The sequence below is a fragment of the Rhinatrema bivittatum genome, chromosome 5 (assembly GCF_901001135.1).
Source record: "Rhinatrema bivittatum chromosome 5, aRhiBiv1.1, whole genome shotgun sequence".
In the NCBI taxonomy this organism is placed as follows: domain Eukaryota; kingdom Metazoa; phylum Chordata; class Amphibia; order Gymnophiona; family Rhinatrematidae; genus Rhinatrema; species Rhinatrema bivittatum.
This window is the reverse complement of record NC_042619.1, coordinates 354050123-354070290: the sequence shown is the minus strand read 5'-3', so window position 1 is coordinate 354070290 and position 20168 is coordinate 354050123. Positions and strand designations below refer to the sequence as shown.

Below are 20168 nucleotides of genomic sequence, written 5' to 3'. Positions count from 1 at the left end.
AAGTAATGGACTTGCACCTTTTTTTTTTTTTAATTTAAAACCTGGGATAGTAGTTTGAGTTCCTGAAACATTTAAGTGAATTCCTGACTTCTACAAATACTTAAATAGAAACAAAAAATGTTCTAATTGCCCCAAGTGGAGACTTGGCATATGATCAACTTCGGGGGTGGAATGGAGAGGGCGTTTTCAGATCTTGTCTTCGTGCCTGGTGTTTTCTGGAAGCCCAGTTAACTGGAGCTCTTGATAGAACTTTAGTGCATTAGGAAAAAATGAGCAGGTAGAAATGCTGACATTTCTCTACCTCCAGCTCCCTCCCCATCCATCCTATACGTCAGTTCTCTCCACAAGTACAGAGAAAGCACCGCTATAAAAGGGATGCACATTTGTAGAAGTTTTATACAAAGAAATTTGGGTGGCTGAAGTATTTCACAAATGTTTCCCCACTGGTGAATTTTTTTTTTGACAATAAAGAAAACATGCAGCCTCGTTTCACAGCGCGCTGCCGTACTGTACTAGCTGTAGTGATGTGTATGACCAGATAAACTGGTTATTGCCATGACCGAAAGAGACTGCCGCTGGCTTATAACGTAGAATCGCAGCTTCATTGAATAACTGTAACGGTAAACAAATTGTCCGTTGATACTGAAGGTGCAGGAAAAAAAATTTATTGCATGACAACTGCGTTACACTTGAAAAGAACAAAGGGCGTCAAACTTGCATTTCTAAGTATGTGTCTGATATGCTTACTGTGAGCCGTATGTTTGTCTTGTTGTCTTATTGTCGATTGCATGGGTGACGTCTATGGCAACGAGTATTTCTGTCAAGCGTTTTCAGGTTAAATAATTTTAATTAAGTTATACTTTTGTCGCTTCTACCAGTAGTTAGACTCACTGAGGGACCAGTGTAATAAACGGGGCATGAATGTAGGTGCAGGTTTTTTACTCCTGGGCACAGAGCAAAGGCATGGAGAATTCAATATTTTTCTGCCTTATTGTTAGATGGGCCTGGTCAGGGCAGGTTCGAGTTGGCAGTACATTCCAGCTTCTGTAGAGATGTGCATCGTTTTTTGTGTTCGTGTCGTTCTTCGTTTTTTGGCCGCCATGGAAAATGTCGTTTTTTTTCGGTTCGGGTCTTTTTTTTTTTGCGAAAAATCGATTTTTAGTTAGTGCGCACTAATCGGAAAAACGAGTTTTTGCAAAAAAACGGGAAAATCCCGATCTTTTTTGGGCTCCCTGAAACATGCCGAATTGGACAATTTCGTTGAAATTTTCCAATTCGGCAAAAACGAATGCACATCTCTAGTTTCTAGTACCACTGTTCCCAGATACAAACTGGAGTGCGGCTTTAAGGGAGGGAGGATATTTTTAAAAAAATCCGATGCCATCAAGCTGTGGCATTCTTAAGGGGCTGCTGAGTTTCTGTAAAACTTATATCTTTAGTCTTAATCATGTATTTCTCTGTAAATGTTAAACCTCGGTAAATAAACCGCTCATTTTAATGTTGTGTTAATGGGCTGGGTGACTGGTAGTGGTTTGCAAGAAATCAAATATTTGCACAACTGATTACCGTGTACTATTTATCATATGGAACAGGAAGATGAAATATGTTTTCCCTTTAAAGGGGAAGTAGTCTACGCAGATTTTACATAGCATGATCTTAGCTTTGTGGATGTGCAAAACAGAAGGTTGTTAGTTTTATTTCCTGGGTGGTTTATTACGGTTCTTTGTTGCTAAGCCTCGGCTTCAATATGCCCACAGCAATCTTGCTGCCACAAGATGCATCCCAAGATGCACCTCACTCAGTGATGTCATGGTGCTGTTACTGCTGCAGCATTTGTTAGAAAGCATTGATAGCAGGGATGTAACTGTGAGGAGGCCGGGGGGGGGGGGGGGGGCGGGGGGCCTTGCCCCCTCACATTTGGTTGAGGTCCCTTCCCCTAGCAGCAGAATCATTTCACAACTGAGTCAACCCTTAAAGGTAGAGCAATTAGAGGGCCTAGAGGCATTAAAATCACTGCCAGTCCATGATCACGTGGGTCTTTGGTGTAAGCTGATTGGATAGTTGAATTCATAGGGGTAGATATTCAAAGCTGGCCATGAAAGTAACTTAGGCCTGGATTTATCAAAATGCACTAAATATCGCATGCAATAGGAAAAGGGGCTTGTTTTATGGTAATAGTGCACTTTGCAATAAACAGCCTATCTTGGTGATTTGCAACCCCAGTGGTTGTAATTCCTACCTACAACTACTGGGGGGATGAAGAGAGAGATTTGATATCTTTTGGAGCAAAAATGAGATTTGTGCAATGTTCTCTCAACCTAGCTTGATGTTACCCAGGTAGCGAGTCCATCAAGCTAGGTTGAGAGAACATTGCACAAATCTCATCTTTGGGTGAGTTTCCTCACTCCGAAGGACATCAAATCTTCACAAGAGTGCACGGTTCTGTTCGTATGTCTCACTCTGAATGTCAAAGTGGCCCCTAACTCCTACATTAATACCTAAACCTCACCTCGAGTAACTAGGAAGGGCCTCCTAGAGAGTTATAAATACCTACCTAGTATGAGAGCCTTATAACTAGGTGCTCCCCCCAAATACCTGCCTAGTATGAGAGCCTGAGAGCTAGGTTGTCTCTCCAGCAGCTTAAAATACTGAAAATGCTATTTGCAAAAACATCACAAAGTGCAATAAAGCCATATCGCAGGGCTTAACACAAATGAAAAGGTGTCATTAAAATCCACATTAAAGCTGTGCAATATGGCTTCGCAAATTGCAAAGCCAGCCCACTTGGCTGCAAATCCCAACCCAAACTCCTCCCCTTTTCCTAATTCGCATAGCAACATGCATTATGGCGTTTTTCACATGCGAAAATGCTTTAATGCATGAGAAAACACCATATAGCACTTTGATAAATGACCCCCTTAGCCGGTTAGAACTTATCTGGTTAAGATTTGATGTATATCCAGTAGTACAGAAAAGCCGCTGAATATACTCGTATGTGTGTGTGTCTATATATACCTGACTAAATTTAGACCTCCTTTATGGTGGTCTAAACGTACACGTATATTTTTGCGGCTAACTCTGAAGATCGGTAGTTAGCCATATAAGTTATATGACTAACTCGCTCTGCCCCCGATTTGCCCAGTGCACACCTACTTTTTGTGTGTGTAACTTTCAGTCGAATAAGGGACTTATATGGATAAGTGGCAGCTGCTGTACATAGGTGCATATTTTGTGGCCACTATTTAGCCTCCTAAGTCCTGCTTATCTGGCTAAATAGCGACCAATGTGCTTTGCATATTGAGCCCAGTAAGTATACAGGCCAACTGTTTATATGGTTTCTCATGCCTTGCATCTCCTCCTCCTCCTCGTATTGATGTGAACCTTAGTGCTGTGGCATAGTTGACCCAGCCTTCTAGGTGAACCTACGAGGCCTATGCCGACAGCTGGAGGATGTGCCCTGAAGCGGGACAGACTGGAGCTTCGCCTATACCAGCTACCTCCCCCGCAAGTTGAGCCCTTGGGTTCTGGTGGCCAACAGGACTTGGGGTGGATCCCTAGGGCAGTAGGGTAAGCAAGAGACCAAGAACACACCAGGGTCAGACAGGAGATGCCGGGTACAGGCCAATGGTCAGAGCAGGCAGCATGGTCAGGTCCAGGAGGCAGGCACGTGTGGTTGTGTCCAAGGCAATGGTCAGTAACAGGAGATCAGATGGCGAATGATGAGGACAGGCAAGGAGACGCTGGATGAGGTGAGCTGGGCAAGGCAAGGCTGCTCAAGACAGGCAGGTCGACGCAGGAAGAACAGGAACAACACCACGCACTGCTCTAGGCAGGAGACCCGATGCTGAAGCAAAGAAAGTGTTGCAGGGGCCGTGGTCATGGGAGGGTGCCTGGAGCAGGTTCCCACTGCAGGGCCTTCATAAATGAGGGTGGGCGTGCGTGTGCGCGCGCCTCAGGAAGTGGAGCGGTGGCGGCATGGCGAGGGTGACATCTTGCCACCAAGGACCTGTGTGTGAGCCCCCACTAAATTTAGCTCTGGCTATGCTTCTGAATGACTTTTGGAACGGTGTACAAGCACTTAAATTTCTCATCGTGGCGCGGCACAGGGGAGTGTCTGCCAGAAGAAATCATCCACGGGCACTGTCTGCTGGTGAGGGTGATCGTGATAGTTAAAACAGTGCGCGTGAAATCTCGAAATCTGCAAACACTACCAGTGAGGGTAGTAAGCACAGCACTCGTATGTCACTTTTACCCAAATACACTTATAGCGGGGAACATCAAAAGAAAAAAAAAGCAAATGCTTTCAAAAGCACTTTTGCTGCACAGACATTAGGAATCTGAACTACAAAAAAAAAAAAAAGAGCAATTAGAATAAGAAAAATATTCCAGGTAAGCCAGCAAGGTAGCTATATCTTCAAAACCCAATGTTGATGGTGCTTCCCCTTTAAATGTCAGAGGCCGCTGGCGTTAAGTCAGTCTATTATATTTCTGCCAGCTCTTTCAGCCACGCAGTATGTGGCAGTGCTGGTTCCTTCTGGACTGTGTAAAGTTACCAGATCAAATATCTTTCCTCCAGCTTCTGTTTTTTAAAGGCAGAGCGAAGGGATTGCCTCAGCAGTATGAGGGAGTGCGTCCTGGAGGGAATGTATTTCTAGCAGCAGAATCAGCAGATTTCCTGTCTGGACAGATCTCTTGTTTTCCCTGAGCTGTGTTTCCAGTGCACTATATCACAGCTTGGCAGCAGGACGTTTAATCGTTAGGTGATCATCTCCCGGGCCTGTGCAGTCCATCGCGCTTCCCTAATGCAGCATGCACGCCTGCCCAACCTAGCAGCAGCAGTACCTTTTGGGCTGGCACAGGGGGCTGGTGCAGAGGGAACTGCTTCCCAGACCGGGCTGGGGATGGTGTAGAGGGACTTAGGGCAGGGGAAAGAGTCCCATTACCATGCGACGGTGAGGCCTAGAGGTTGGATTTAGGGCCCATAATGAGACCTAATGCACAGCCCCTCCCATCAGAGGACCGTCACTGCAGTGACTGGGGTTAGGTGAGTTAGGAGGGGATATAAAATAGAGAGAAAACAAAATATAGCCCTAGGTAAGTGCAAATGAGGACCCATGGACACCAGATCCCCAACTGAGCTAGAAGTCCAAAGGGGCAGGAGGATCCCGCCAAAAATGAAAGGCTTAGGGGTACGTGTGCATCTCTGCTATGTTCTTCAAGTTAATCTTGTTATGGTAATAAAGCAGTTCCTTGTAATTCATGTATTTAAAAAGTATCGCCAATGTTTAATAATAATAATGATGATAATGTATCTCCTTGGAGCATTTTTGCAAAACTGACCCCCAGCGCCTGCGGTGGTGTGTAAGAAATGTTAAAATATAAACAGCGGTGGTGCATTCACGGTGCTGTTTCCCCCAAGGAGCCTCATACAATGCTCCAGAATAAAGGTAATCTTCAGTTCCGGACGCAGTATTTATTATTGTGAAGATCAATATGCGCTGGGAGTGCTGATTTGATTTAGGCCGCTCCTGTTGGACCTGCATTTTGTTAAACATGCCAGGCACAGTCTGACATGAACCAAATAATAGGATTACACTGACTTCCTGCTGGTTTGATTTTGTCCTGTTCCTTTATGGTGCGTGCGGGTGCAGGGCATGGTTATTAAAGGCTTGCGGTTTCTGGAAATGGGTGAACTCATTGGGATTTACGGCTCTGCAGCCTGCCCCCCCCCCCCCCCCCCCCATCCCTTTCTCTTCCCGTGGATCTGGATATCATTAAAAACCTTCAGCCCCTCTCCTCTGCCTGCCAGCTCTGGTCCTGGTCATTTATTCTTATAATAATGTAAATTGTAAAGCCGTGGGTTGGAAATTCTCTCTTCACCCGGCTCTCCCCCCTTTTTTATCTCGTTCTGACTACGCCATGTGGCTTATTTTGTTAATTCCTTTTGCTAACACAATGTAAGGGGGGGGGGATTTGGGTGATTTTGTTTGTGGTCGCACAAACACAAAATTAATCATATATTTGTGTCTGCGTGTGCAGGCATGCCTATGCAAAAAGGTGCCTAACTTTGCAGGGCACAAAGCAGCGTGGTTACCATGCAAGTCCACGTGAATAGAGGGCATAACATGAAGCTGCACGCACTCAGCAACCGAATTCTCTATTTGAGCTCGATTTTGAGGTTGATTGTTAAAAAAAAAAAACAAAACAGGAAGGGTTTGCATGCACCCAAGGCTGATCAACAGGGAACCAGACCCACTTGAAAATCTTGTGGCACGTAACCTTTAAATATTCATTCTCTGAGAGCGAGTCTGACACAGCAGAATCTCTCTTGGGTGGGAGTCCACAAGGGGGCCGTGGACCCTCCCTTCGGTTCCCCGTGAACTTTCCCCCTTCTCCTACTATTTCCCTTCAATCCTGAAACTGCCCGTTCTGTAGCCCAAATAGGAGCCTCGAGCCACCCTAAGCCCACCCGTCACCGCCGCTCCTCAGTCTGGTATTTGCACTACTTTCCCTCTCCAGCTGCTTCCGCTCTCTCCCCTACAGTTCTTTCTGGTGCACGCCTACGGGCCTTGCCAAACCAGGCTGTACCAAAACAGACCTAAAGCCCTAGATCCACCGCTGGATCCAGTACGGTTCCGGGCACCGGCCAGCAGGAAATGCAGACACCCAGGTTTATGAGAGTCCCACCACCTGGTATGCTTCCATCTATAACTCCATAGCACCCCCCAGACACACGCACACACCCCGTACCCAGACCTGCGTATGCTGAGATCATTGCTGGTCTGTGGGAAGCTTTAATTACAGCTCCCTCCAGCACAGCCACTGGGTCCAGGAGTAAGGACAGGCTTTCAGGTTTACTCTTTTCTTACTTCCAAACCTTTGTCGTTTGCCGTGCGACTTTAAATTATCCTGGCCGACAAACAGCACGAAGGGCTGGAAGGATTCTCCTCTCCTGTGATGCCATCTCCCGTCGTTTCTGTCAGTCTTTTTTTTTTTTTGGGGGTGGGGGAATATCTCAGGAAGTTTTATTGGACGACCAAACAGCTGAAGCACAACATAACATACAAAGCAATCAAAAAGTCAGAATTATAAAAAAGTAAACAGTGATCATCATAAGAGAATGGGAAGACTTAAAATCTTCCAGCAGCAGGAAACAGAGAGCAGTAAATTCTCCTTTCCTTCCAGAGAACGGAAAGAGGAAAAAAAAATATTAACCAAAACAAAATCCAATCCCATCCCACCGCACCCCTGGCAGTCAAGCAAACATAGAACAAAATAAATAAATAAATAAAATAAAGAGAGAACAAGCTTCAAAAGAGACAAAGAAGAGAAATAATCTAACATATAATACCAAAAACAAACAAACAAAAAAAATCTAGAAATGTCCACAAGAGAGAAATGGGGCCCAGACACACAGAAGCCTGCCTGACTTATAATTAATTCCTCCATGCTCTTTACCGCCCATTCCGCTTCAGGAGGGGGTGGGAAGGCCCCTTCGATACCTTGCTAATACGCTTCTAGCAGCCAGCAACAGGTTTTTGGATTAAACAAATGCCATAGAAGGAGATGTCATAAAAGCCCTCCCCTATTATAGTGTACATCAGGTTTTCCCATTCCTGTGCTGAAGGCACACCTAGCCAGTCAGGCTTTCAGGATTGTCACAATGAATATGCATGGTTGGTATGCAAATCTATCTTACGCATATTCATTATGGATATCCTGAAAACATAAAATCTTCACAAGAGAGCACTGTTCCGTTCGTACGTCTCACTGTGAATGTCAAAGTGGCCCCTAACCCCTACCTAAACCTCATCTCGAGTTACTAGGTGGGTCTCATATAGAGGTATTAATACCTATTATGAGGGCTTTATAGCTAGGCTGACTCTCTCTCTCTCCCCCCAGTGGTTGTAGGTAGGAATTGCAACGTGGTACTTATTGCAAAGTGTGAAAAAATGATTGCACTCTGCGGTAATACCTATGCGAAGCAGTAAGATAGCGCACTTTGCGATAAACAGGTTATTACCATAAAACATGCCCCTTTTCCTATCGCATGCGATATTTAGTGCATTTTGATAAATCCAGGCCTAAGCAAATCACCATATCTTTCCACTTTCTTAGGTTTTTCTTAATTTGCTTTATCATAATGCAACCTATATAGCAGACTCAAATCATTAGGAAAGCACCTCAAACCAACACAGATGTCCCGTCTCCTGACTTTTTACAAGGCATAATCAAAATTGGAGAAATTAGCCAAGAAGCCTGAAAGGGAGAAGTTGGGGATGGTCTGTCAAATATGAGAATATATCATCAGCAGCAGCAGCGCACAAGGACACAGAGCGGGCATTGCACCCATCTCAATCCCCCAAATTCCCTTATGGAAAACACAAGCAACTCTACCGTTACAGCATATGGCAAAGGCGATAAAGGGCTACGTTCTCGCGCAAAAGAGGGAGATGGCCAACAATGCACCTTTACATCTTGCCTTCGGCGCAAGGTACTCGTCCAATAAAATTATCTCCCAAACCAAATTCCGCTCACGTTGCACAAATAAGACCATTCAACCTTACTGAATGCTTTTTTCCCCCATACGGAAAGATAACAGGTCTAATAGCAAATTCCTTAACGCAATGCAAAATATTAACCAAGCGCCTCACATTAAATATCTACAGTGACCCTTTATGAATCCCATCTGATCAGGCTGTAATATATTTGGAATATAATACTGAACGGGAACACACAAATGCAACATTTTGCAGTCAGCCTTTAACAGAGACATTAGTCTATAGCTAGCACATGGCAGGATCATCACAGAAATAGAGGGCATCATAAAAAGAAAAAAAAACGGGCAACTTGCCTAGCACTAGAACCATTAAACATTTCCACTCAAAACTGGGGCAAAAAAAATCTGCCAGGGAGACTATGTGGTCCCACAGCCTTCTTATTCTCCAAACTCTGCACGGCCTTCTGCACGTCTAGCAACGAAAAAGGGGCTACAGACCAAGCACTATGCTGCCACATTCAGTTTTGCTCATTTCAACCCGCCCGCAAGCTCAGAATTATAAAGATTTTTATAAAACGTGGCAAAATACTGAGCCATTTGACTGAAAACAGCTGGCATTCTTTCCCTGCCCTCAGTGAATCTTATTATTCCATCATTAATCCTTGTTTCCTTCTAGTGCCATAGTAACAGCTTAGGGGGATGTGTGTGCATGGTCAGAAATCTGTATTTTGGTCAACTTAAAATAATACATGGTAAGGGAACTTTCCAAAGCATTAATCTCTCCTCTTAATTCGGTCAATGGCCAAAAAAAAAAATAACATCCACTGTGCTTCTGCTGCTTCCTCAAGCAATGACAAATCGAGCCTTTTCTTGTTAGGCCTCTTAAAAGCTGAAGTCAGAGACATCATCTGCTCACTAGGAACGGCTTTAGCAGGATCCCACACCATAAATATATACACACTTCCTTATTATAATTAAACAATATATATTCTTACCAAGACTAAAGAGCCACAGTGCAAAATGTTGGTCACCCAGGAAGATTATTCTCCATTGGTCCCTCAAATCCCATGCAGAGCCGAGCATGGTCTGACAAGAAAATGGATCCAGTGTCACAGGCCTTAAGAATGCTCAATATAAATCAGATGAAATGAACCAAATCATTACAGAGAGTAAGTTACAAGTATAATCACCTCAGCCCAGGCATTGTGGAGGCCAAGTTCTTTTAGGGAAGACCTAAGCACCTGGGTATCAGACTTACTCCCTAGTCTATTTTCAGACCTATCCTTAGGGGGCCAAGATGAAGTTAAAATCCCCTTCCAGACAAACAGGCCCTTTAAAGTGCAATTTTAAAATAAAAAAAAAAACTCAGACTCAAGTTTGGGGCATAGACATTAGCTAGGGTACATAATTGCCCACAAAGGTTTCCAATAACGTCATATCCATCACTTTTATCCAGTTTTTGATCCCTGACAAAGGGACAATGCTTTGCAATAAAAATCGCCACTCCCTGTTTATTAGAAGAAAAGACTTGGCCAACCCAGCCCTTGTAAAATTTCATATGCTCAGACGAAGAAGAGTGGGTTTCCTGCCAGAAGACAACCGACCTTTTAGTCAAAAATCGCCACTCCCTGTTTATTAGAAGAAAAGACTTGGCCAACCCAGCCCTTGTAAAATTTCATATGCTCAGACGAAGAAGAGTGGGTTTCCTGCCAGAAGACAACCGACCTTTTAGTCTGTCGCAGTTGAGCCAACAATCTTTTCCTCCTGATGGGGCTTGTGAATCCCATGGTCCAATCTCCAAAAAAAGCCTCAACAACTCAATAGCACTTGCAAAGATGTTCAGCAGCCGGTCAGGAACCATAGAGGTTTCTGAGGAAGAGGAGGAGCGAGAATAGAAACCTTCAGTGCTAAACTGTCATGTGATCCCATAATTCCATCTCTTGTTGTGCAGGCTCAATAGATGTCACAGGCAGATATTTACATCCACTGGAAACTTTGCAACGGGTAGGGGTAACCATTTACCATTCCAATCCCAGAGGAGAGTCCTGCCCTTCTCTTTCCATCCATTCTGCTACTGAATTCCTCAACCAAGTCACGGGCATGCCTTGATCTCCGTCCTATGGTAACAATCCCCATGGTATTACAAAATTAAGGCACCAGGGAAGCCTTGCCTATATTTGACAGCTTTCCGCTTGCAGGAACTGAGTAAGCAATTGGAAGTTTTTCTGATTTTGCAGGATGAACTGAGAGAGATGAGCAAACATTGTAATATCTGCTTCTTTAAAACTGGGATGCTGTTTATTGTGTCTGAATGCCACCTTGGCATGATTCATAGAAATCTGAGTGCACAAAATTGCCAGGAATTTGTTCTCGATCAATATAAGAAATTGCCATGCTGAGTCAGACCAAAGGTCCATCAAGCCCAGCATCCTGTTTCCAACAGAGGCCAAAACCAGGCCACAAGAACCTGGCAATTACCCAAACACTAAGAAGATCCCATGCTACTGATGCAATTAATAGCAGTGGCTATTCCCTAAGTAAAATTGATTAATAGCCATTAATGGACTTCTCCTCCAAGAACTTATCCAAACCTTTTTTGAACCCAGCTACACTAACTGCACTAACCACATCCTCTGGCAACAAATTCCAGAGCTTTATTGTGCTTTTTTCAGAACAACATCTTCAACTTCCTCTGTAGGCTTCTCAAGCATACACACATCATTCCTTCTGTGCCTATTCTCCAGGGCTTTTTGTTTCTTCTTAATTAACTTGTGGCCTAATTCAAGTCTTAACCTTCTTAGAAAAACCCACCACAGTCAATTTGCTCCCCTATATTTATTTCGCTTTGAGTGATTCTTGCATCCAGGGATTTCACTTTGGACTTCCTCACAGACAGATTTATTTATATCTAATTGCAACATTTTAATTTGGGCCACTAACTCCACCGTATCCAGTTTGCTCACAGGCTGATCCAAGACTGAGCTGAGCTGGCTACTGCTCAGGCAGCCACCCTATTGGCACCAGAGCTTTGAGGCTCTGTAGGAGATCTGCTGAATTTTGCCAAAAAAAACTTGAGAATAATTTGGTTTAGATCCCATATGAAAACACTTCAGGATTATAAGCCACTCAAAAGGCATCCGACCACCCCAGTGAGAAGGTTCCTGGATTTAAAAAAAAAAAAAAAAAACCCCCTCTGAAAATGCTGCGTTACAACAAAAAATGGTTTCATTTCCAGCAAAAGAAACAACCCCAAAGCAGAGTGCGTACAAAGTTTTTGGGACCCTAGGTCTGATGCAGCCTCTTATTTGCAAGCAGCGTTTCTGCACCCGGTGACACCGCTGCCCCAGCCGCCCCCTGCAGAGCGAGGGGCCCCGGTCCTTCCGGGCTGGGACAGCAACGAGTCGGCCACCGGAGAGGAGCAGGCATGCATGAGAGAGTGGAGCCTGATGACTACCGTGGTTCACAATGTGAACGGACAGGCCTGTTGAGAGAGAGAGAGAGAGAGAGAGAGAGAGAGAGATGTACGAACAGAACAGAGGTCTCTTGTGAAGATTTGATGGCCTTCGGAGTGAGGAAACTCACTCCAAGATGAGATTTGGGCAATGTTCTCGCCACCTAGCTTGATGTTGATGGCCTTCGGAGTGAGGAAACTCACTCCAAGATGAGATTTGGGCAATGTTCTCTCCACCTAGCTTGATGTTGATGGCCTTCGGAGTGAGGAAACTCACTCCAAGATGAGATTTGGGCAATGTTCTCTCCACCTAGCTTGATGTTGATGGCCTTCGGAGTGAGGAAACTCACTCCAAGATGAGATTTGTGCAATGTTCTCTCAACCTAGCTTGATGTTGATGGCCTTCGGAGTGAGGAAACTCACTCCAAGATGAGATTTGGGCAATGTTCTCTCCACCTAGCTTGATGTTGATGGCCTTCGGAGTGAGGAAACTCACTCCAAGATGAGATTTGTGCAATGTTCTCTCCACCTAGCTTGATGTTGATGGCCTTCGGAGTGAGGAAACTCACTCCAAGATGAGATTTGGGCAATGTTCTCTCAACCTAGCTTGATGTTACCCAGGTAGAGAGTCCATCAAGCTAGGTGGAGAGAACACTGCCCAAATCTCATCTTGGAGTGAGTTTCCTCACTCCGAAGGCCATCAAATCTTCACAAGAGACCACTGTTCTGTTCGTACGTCTCACGTTGAATGTCAAAGTGGTGCCTAACCCCCTACACTAATACTTAACCCTCACCTCGAGTTACTAGGTGGGCCTCCCATAGGGATACAAATACCTGTCTAGGGAGGAAGCACTATAGCAAGTCAGTCTCTCTCTCTCTCTCTCTCTCTCTCTCTCTCTCTCTCTCTCTCTCTCTCTCTCTCTCTCTCTCTCTCTCTCTCTCTCTACACTGAAACAGGCCTGTCTGGACACATCGTGAACCGTGATTGATATTAACTTATACTAAGCTATATGTGACACATTCACATCATCATGTAGTGAGTGGTGCCCTTTTTAGAGAAAAATAGCTAAATCGCACAATTAAAAATAGCTTTCTTGTTTTGGAAAGTATTATTGAGCAAAGCCTTTATTTTATTGTTCACATCTAAATATTATATGATAAATGCACTTAAAAAAAAAAAAAAAGCTACCCAGGCCTGTGCATTCCTTAGCAGAACAGAAAACCAATCAGTACAGCTCATGTTTAAATACAGCAAACGCAGCTCTTGTGGTGCTTTTGGTGAGAGGCTGTGCTCCAAGTCACAGACTGCAAACTGACCGGCAGGCTCACGCGCAGCCCAAGTCTCCACGAGTTTAAGTTCAAAGTAAACGAAGCGTGGTCGTTTCAGCTAAAGATGTCCGGCTAAAAAAGGGATGCTTTCCAGTTGCATCTTGGAAGCAGTGTCTAAGTCAGGCAGATCAGCCGCCTGCTGTACAGTAGGTTATTATTTCCTCAGGGGACAGAGATGGCTGCACTACTTGCTAGGCTGCCATTTGTTAAGCGTGGGGCTCCGGAAGGGAGGCTTCCAACGGGCGACAAGGAGCTCTCCGGGGCTGGAGCGCGCTAAATGCTAGCGCCTTTTCACTCAGCTCCATGAAAGGAGAAAGCAGTTAGGTGCCCAGGAAGTAAATAAAATGTCTAATAGGTGTCAGCTGATTATCAGCAATGCCCGATCAATCGGCTCGAGAGAGAGCGAGAGAAGCCTTGGGAGGAGCCCTCTCTGTGCTCTGCCTGCAAGGCACCCTTGCTTTGCATGTAATTTGAAGACAGGTATTGTATCCCGCATTATAGCTCGGCTTTGACTGAAATATGGAGTTTTAGGCTCTGCAAGACGGGGCTCCCCGAGAAAAACAAATAGGTCGTTATCGAGAGGACGGCTCCGCGGCAAGATGACCCTAAGCCTGATCTCGCTGCTGTGCCGGGACATCACGGAGCTGTGGATCCTGCTGAAGAAAAGTACAGGTGTGTGCGTGCGCGTTAATGGGCGCGGGCTCTCCCAGCTCGCGCTTGCCGGGTCCCCGATGAGCGTAATGTGCATAACCCTGCGGGAGGGAGGAAGATTTTCGGTCGCCCCTACAGCCCCCCCCCCCAGCTCTGTGCCGGAGTGGGGGGTAAATCCAGCAGCATTTGCCCGGGCTGAGACAGCTGGGCGCGAAGCCGCTGGCGCTAATTGGAGCTGCTGGGGTTTGCGCCCGAGGAAACAAAGGCGCTTTGCTTTTAACTAAAAGTGGCAACCATGGGATTCGGTTGAATGCTTTTCATAGGTGGACGATAGATGTAGTCGTGTTTTTCAAGAGAGAATTCAAGTGTAAATGTATTCACCTAGAAATAAAGGTAGGGGGATACCTTTTTATTGGACTAACTTGTTTATCTGATATATATATATATATTTTTTTTTTTTTTTTTAATTTTTATTTTTAACTCCTTTCTTAATCGTTTTACAGCGTGGCTGTCAACCCAGTCGCACCTAGCCAGCATATCCACAATCAGTATGCATGAGAGAGAGCGCTACATGCAGTGCAAAGCAACATATGCAAATCTATCTCATGCATATTCATTGGGGATATCCTGAAAATCGGACTGGCTGGGTGTCTCAAGGACTGGGTCCAGAGCCCCCCCTATTTCCTAGCAGCTGCATTGGGTGCAGGAGAAAACTGGAATCTTGTCTTGGTGTGATATTCTCTAAACTTTCGAGACCGCAGAGGTCGTCTCTTCTCAAAAGCTCAGGAACTATAACTCTTGGGTTGATCCTTTTAAAACAAAGGTTCCCAAACTTCTCCTGGAGGACCCCCAAGCCAGTCAGGCTTTCAGGATATCCCCAATGAATATGCATGAGATAAATTTGCATGCACTGCCCCCCATGGCATGCAGATTGTATCTCATGCGTATTCACTGTGGATATCCTGAAATTCTCACCGGTAGGGGTTCCCCCAGGGACAGGTTTGGGAAGCTCCTGCTTTGAAAGGTGTCACGAAGACTTGCATATCTGAAGAGCAGACTCTAAAGTGCCAGGGCTGGAACAGCATCCAGGTGTATCATCTGCCCCCTTGCCCTTCCTTTAACCCCAGCCATCTTTTTGCTTTCCCACACAGTACAGCTTTGAAAACAAATCCAGATGTTGTAATTCAGCCTACAGTTTACTTATATGTTCAGACATCACCATCCTTGGTGCATTTATTTTGTAGGAACCTGATGATGCAGGAAGCCTCACTCTTCAGAAACAGTCATGAATGTAGCATTAGCCCAATAAAAAAAAAAAAAAAAGCAATCACCCACAACAGTGTGTGTTTGACCTTTCCTTTCTGCATAGACAGATTAACATCACCCTCTCTAGTTTGTTTGAACATATTTCTAAAACCATGGCCTTTCTGACCAGTCTTTGTGCCCCTCCCTCCACCTGAATGATGATAAGCTCTGAAGTTAGTTTACCATTGATATTGCATTATAATTAGACTGTAAAACTGTAGTGTGTTATATATTTTTCAAGGCATTACTTTTTAAACTAGTTTCTGTTGACATTGTGTTTATCATAGCTGGGTCATTTTTTTTGCATGACTGCTAGGCCAATGTAGCAGGAAGGGAATTAATTGCTCAATGAAAATTGTATGTGAAACACACTTGGGTTAGAATTGTTTAACAATACAGCTGGCACTTGAATGGATTGCTGCAGGATTTAGAGCTAATGTTAAAGTACTAAGGAGACAATGCAACATATATTAGTAGTAATTTAATATCACAAATAACGTGAATGCACAGTTAATCAAATCTTATGGCAACATTAAATATGATTTACATTTTTAAGGCATCAAACCTAGAGCTTCACCAGGATAATTTTTCTGGAGAAAAACTCCACCTCATGTTGTCATATACCAGTCTTTTTTTTTTTATTTATTTTGCTATCAAACGGGGTGACCAGACCAATGTCCTTAAGTGTGAACACAAACTCAGAAAAATCAGTTTAAATAAAAATGATGCCCCCAATGTCCGTCATAGCCAATTACTTAACTTTTCTCAAAGTAGGCATCCTTGAACTAAACATCTTCAAGAATAGGCAACCATGAAAAACAGAGATGTCAATTAATGTGATGAACAGAATCCATTGATTAGACAAACGACTACTCCAATATTTTGGTTCAAACTATGTGGAATCCAAATTGCCTCTGTGAATGGATGGCAACACGATGTCCAAAATCTCCCATGACGATGACTCCCAAGAATGCTATAAATCCATACAGTATTGAACAATTGGAGCTGCCTCGATGTTCAGTGATTCTTGTCCAAAAAAGATAGAGAAATCTTTCCAATGTATAGAAGTGCACAGGGACATGAAATAAAATATATTGTGCCCTGGGAAGTACAGCTGAAGGTGTGATGTTATGTGATAGCGGTTCTATTGGGGGGGAAACAAAGTAGCCCCCGTAACCTCTTGACGGCAGATCACACAATCCCGATCACATTTCAACAAATCCATGTTAGTGCTAGTCATGTTTTGTGTGGGACAAATAGCTTCATCCGTGACATAAGATCACACAAGCAAGTCTCTCTCAAATTTCATGCACGCTTAAAAGGAAACATGGGAGGATGTCTAAATGCCGAGAGTACAGAGAGAACCAGCCAGCGTTGTAAAATGATGCGCTGTATAGCATTAGCTTGAGCAGAAAATGGTATGGCACAGAGTAATTTGTCCAACGGTTCCTTTTTCTTCGGGAGCAATAATATATCAGATTTGCAAACAAACCGTATCTATAAGCCTTCTTTAGACAAGAAACAGGAAAGCCTCTGTCCAAAAAAAATCAGGTACTGTGATTTGAGCTTGACACTTGTAATCACTGGCCGTGGAATGTAATCTTCAAACTTATTGGCTCATGGGTGAATTTAGCTGTGTGTGGTTTGGATAACAGCTCTCAAAATGCAATGGCATGCTGCCAGTGGAGGCTTCTCGAACAACAGAAAAAGAAAGATGGCCTTCAGACAAACTGATGTTAATGTCCAAAACTGCCACAGTGTGTAAATCCATATAGTAGGAAAACTGTAAATACAAATGACAACTGTCGAGCCGGTGAAAAACCCATGAAGGCTTCCCACTGGGCCAAGCCAAAGCATGAGCACATCATCGTAGCGATGCCATAAAAAAACCAAACCATAGCATTCAAACGGATGATTAGTCAAGAGAACGTTTTCGAAATTCACCATATACAAACTGGCAATGATGGGGGGGGGCCATGGCGGCTCCCATTGCTAGTCCCCTTAACTCGTAAAAAGAACTTTGTCTAGAAAGAGAGAATCATTTCTCGTCCAAGCCAATGCAGCTAAACCACAAAGAAATTCAGTGGAGATCCGTGGACCCAGCCGTTAAGTTGAGTTTCCCGAATGGTGATCAATGCACTTCCCTGAGGAATGTTTCGTATGCAAGGAAGCAGATGTCTGCTGTTACCAAAATAGATTGGGGTGGCACCATCCTCTAAGTTTTTTGTAAATCCCCAATAATGTGACTAGAATCTCTCACAAAAGAAGGCACCAGTGGTACAAAAGAATTCAAACGTTTGTCAAGCAATATGGACAAGGGTTCTAACAGAGCCATGATTGGTCGACCAGGTGGATTCATCAGATCTTTATGAATTTTTGGCAAAGAATAGATTTCTGGAACCATTGGATGACGCACCATTACTTAGAACTAAACCATTTAAATAATTGGTTTGGGGGGTTGTAAAAAAAAAACAAAACATCAAATTGGAATATGGTGAGCTTAAATATTCATTTGGATTGTTTGAATAAAGCAGGGAATAGCATAAATTCAAACATTTGTTTGAAGGTTAGAAAAAGTGCTGTCAAAATATATACTTTTCGTTCTGGCTTGTGAACATTGTTGCAGTTTTGTAATAAACCATTTTGACTTTTTTTTTTTTTTATTACATATATGGGAAAGACTAAAAGTTGACTAATCTATTCTTGTGAAAGACAATTGTATGACTAGAAAAAGGATATCCTAGCACAAGGGTTCTCACCCACTGTGTCACCAGAAATCTGACATAGCAAGCCTCTGCTTTCTGGAACAGCCACAGGTGCTTGCTGCTTGAGGAGAGTGCAGAGTAAGGAGCTGCTGCTTAAACATCCCCCCCCATCACCGCTTCCTGTCGCTGCTTTTCCCTCGGCCCTGGCAGTCACCGCCACCACCAATCCAAGGCAGAAATGTTGCAGCCGTGCCATCTCCCACCCTTCCCTCCTGCTTCTTGGTGATTGTTTTTCCCTGCATGCTTGTTTTATAATTTATGGTCTTTTTTTTTATTCTGTATTAAGTCAGTCTGCATTTTTGACAGAGGTGAAGGATTCTGCTAACTAGAATGCAGATTTTGTGTAGGAATTTAGATCAATCTGGCTTTCTTTGTTTTTTCAGTAAAAAGTGCAATGTGTTCTATATTTGCGGTCTTGCTTTTTCATAGGTAAGGTTGTTAGTGCTTACTATGGTATGGCTGGTGTGCTATATAATTTCTAAATGTCTTTTTAGCAGGTTTTCATGTTATTTCACAAAGTGCCTGGCAGGGAAGGGATTTTGAAGTACTATTACTGAGGGGATATCAGAATTTGAATATATTTTTTGTATGGTGAGTTGAAAGGGGAAATTTCCTAACTCGGCTCCGTATAAACCCCAGAAGAGGTCAGAATTCCATGAGGTTGGCGGTGAAATGCATGAGAGTTTGTCTGTATTGAAAAATTGTGTGCTGCATATGCATCAGTCCTAGATTTCTCATGGATGCAGAAGGCAAACGTTACAATTTTTGTGAAAAAAAAAGGTAGTAATATTTTATAATCAGTTGTTGAAATTAAAGAATCTTTTATCTTTCTCCTGCATCATTTTCAACAATAAAATATCTGATTTTTTTTTATTTTTTAGTATTGCTGTTAAATATAGGGTACAATGTGTCATTCACCCGAATATGATCTGCCAGGTGGGTCATGACGGGGGAAAAAAGGTTGAGAACCACTGTCCTAGCGGATAAAATTGGCAAGGCCCGTCTAATCTGCCCCTTCCCTGCTTAGTGAAATGCTGCAGGACACTACTTGATTGCCGGCTTCACCGTCGCTTCTCCACCACTAAAGATCTTTTTTGTGCCTATCCCATTTCTTTAATTCTGGTGCTGGTTTTGCTTCGTCCGCTACCATTTTGAGGCTATACTACACCTGCACCACTCTTTGGGGCCGATGCAATAAATTTGTGTAGAAAACGAGTACTGAACAGTCAGTGCCCGAAAGGGGGGGGGGGGGGGCGCCATGCAATATTTAAATTAGGAGGTCGCATTAGCAAGGAGGCGCTAGGGTCGCTCGCGTGCCCCTAGTGACTCCTTGCTAACGTGACCCCGATCGGTTTCCCTAATTCTGCCGTCTCCCGGTTAGGAAAACCGATGCCGGGGGTTCAGAAAACAGGCGCTTGTCAGTTAAGTGTCAGTTTCCTGCATCCAACTTTCAACAGTTTTTTTTTGTTTTGGTTTTTTTTAACTTTTTTCTTTAATAAAATTTATTTAAGCATTTCAAACAAGTACAGAAAAGCATTTTTATCTGCTTTTCTGTACTTGTTTTACATGTGCTCAGCTATTAACGCCTGCTCCAGGCAGGCGTTAATAGCTGCGCTAAATGTGCGTCCTAGATGCACTTTTTTTTTTTTTTTTTGCTCATCTGGAGTGAATGCCCAATAGCCTCATTCATATGCATTTGCATGTGATTAGCGCTAATAGACTCACTCCGTGCCAGATGCACGTTGAATAGGCGCTAATCCCCTTATTGCATTAGGTGGTTCATTAGCGCCTATTCAACCTGTGTCCGAATGCGGGTTATACAGTGCACTCGGCTCAGCGCACTGTATTGCATCAGCCCCTTTGTGTGAAGAGATGTTTCCTTATATTACTCCAGCATGATTCCATGACTTTGAGCTAGAACAGGAGTGGGCAACTCCAGTTCTCGAGGATATCCTTAATGAATATGCATTAGAGAGAGTTAAATGTACATTGCCTCAGTTGTTGTATGCAAGCCTATTTCATCCTTATTCATAGGATTATGCTACAAGCCAGACTTGTTTTGTAGCCTTTGAGGACTGGAATTGTCCACCTCTGTTCCAGCGCTTCTTTTCCATCAAAAGATGCTCCTCTCTCTCTCTCTCTCTCTCTCTCTCCTTTTTTTTTTTTT

At 43.8% G+C, this 20168-nt stretch overlaps 1 protein-coding gene across 11 annotated transcripts in view; it reads left to right on the top strand.

Annotated features, from left to right (window-relative positions):
* The window catches only part of MCF2L (MCF.2 cell line derived transforming sequence like), a 322158-nt gene that overhangs the window by 132041 nt on the left and 169949 nt on the right, over positions 1–20168 (top strand). The window contains exon 1 of one of the 11 annotated variants that reach the window (XM_029604673.1): positions 13279–13952. The exons of 9 other annotated variants lie outside the window; for them this stretch is intronic. In XM_029604673.1, coding sequence (XP_029460533.1) covers positions 13880–13952 — 73 coding nt within the window. In that variant the 5' untranslated portion in view covers positions 13279–13879. Of the gene's footprint in view, positions 1–13278; positions 13953–14052; positions 14325–20168 lie in introns of those variants that run through there. One more of the 11 variants, XM_029604676.1, reaches the window with a different exon arrangement.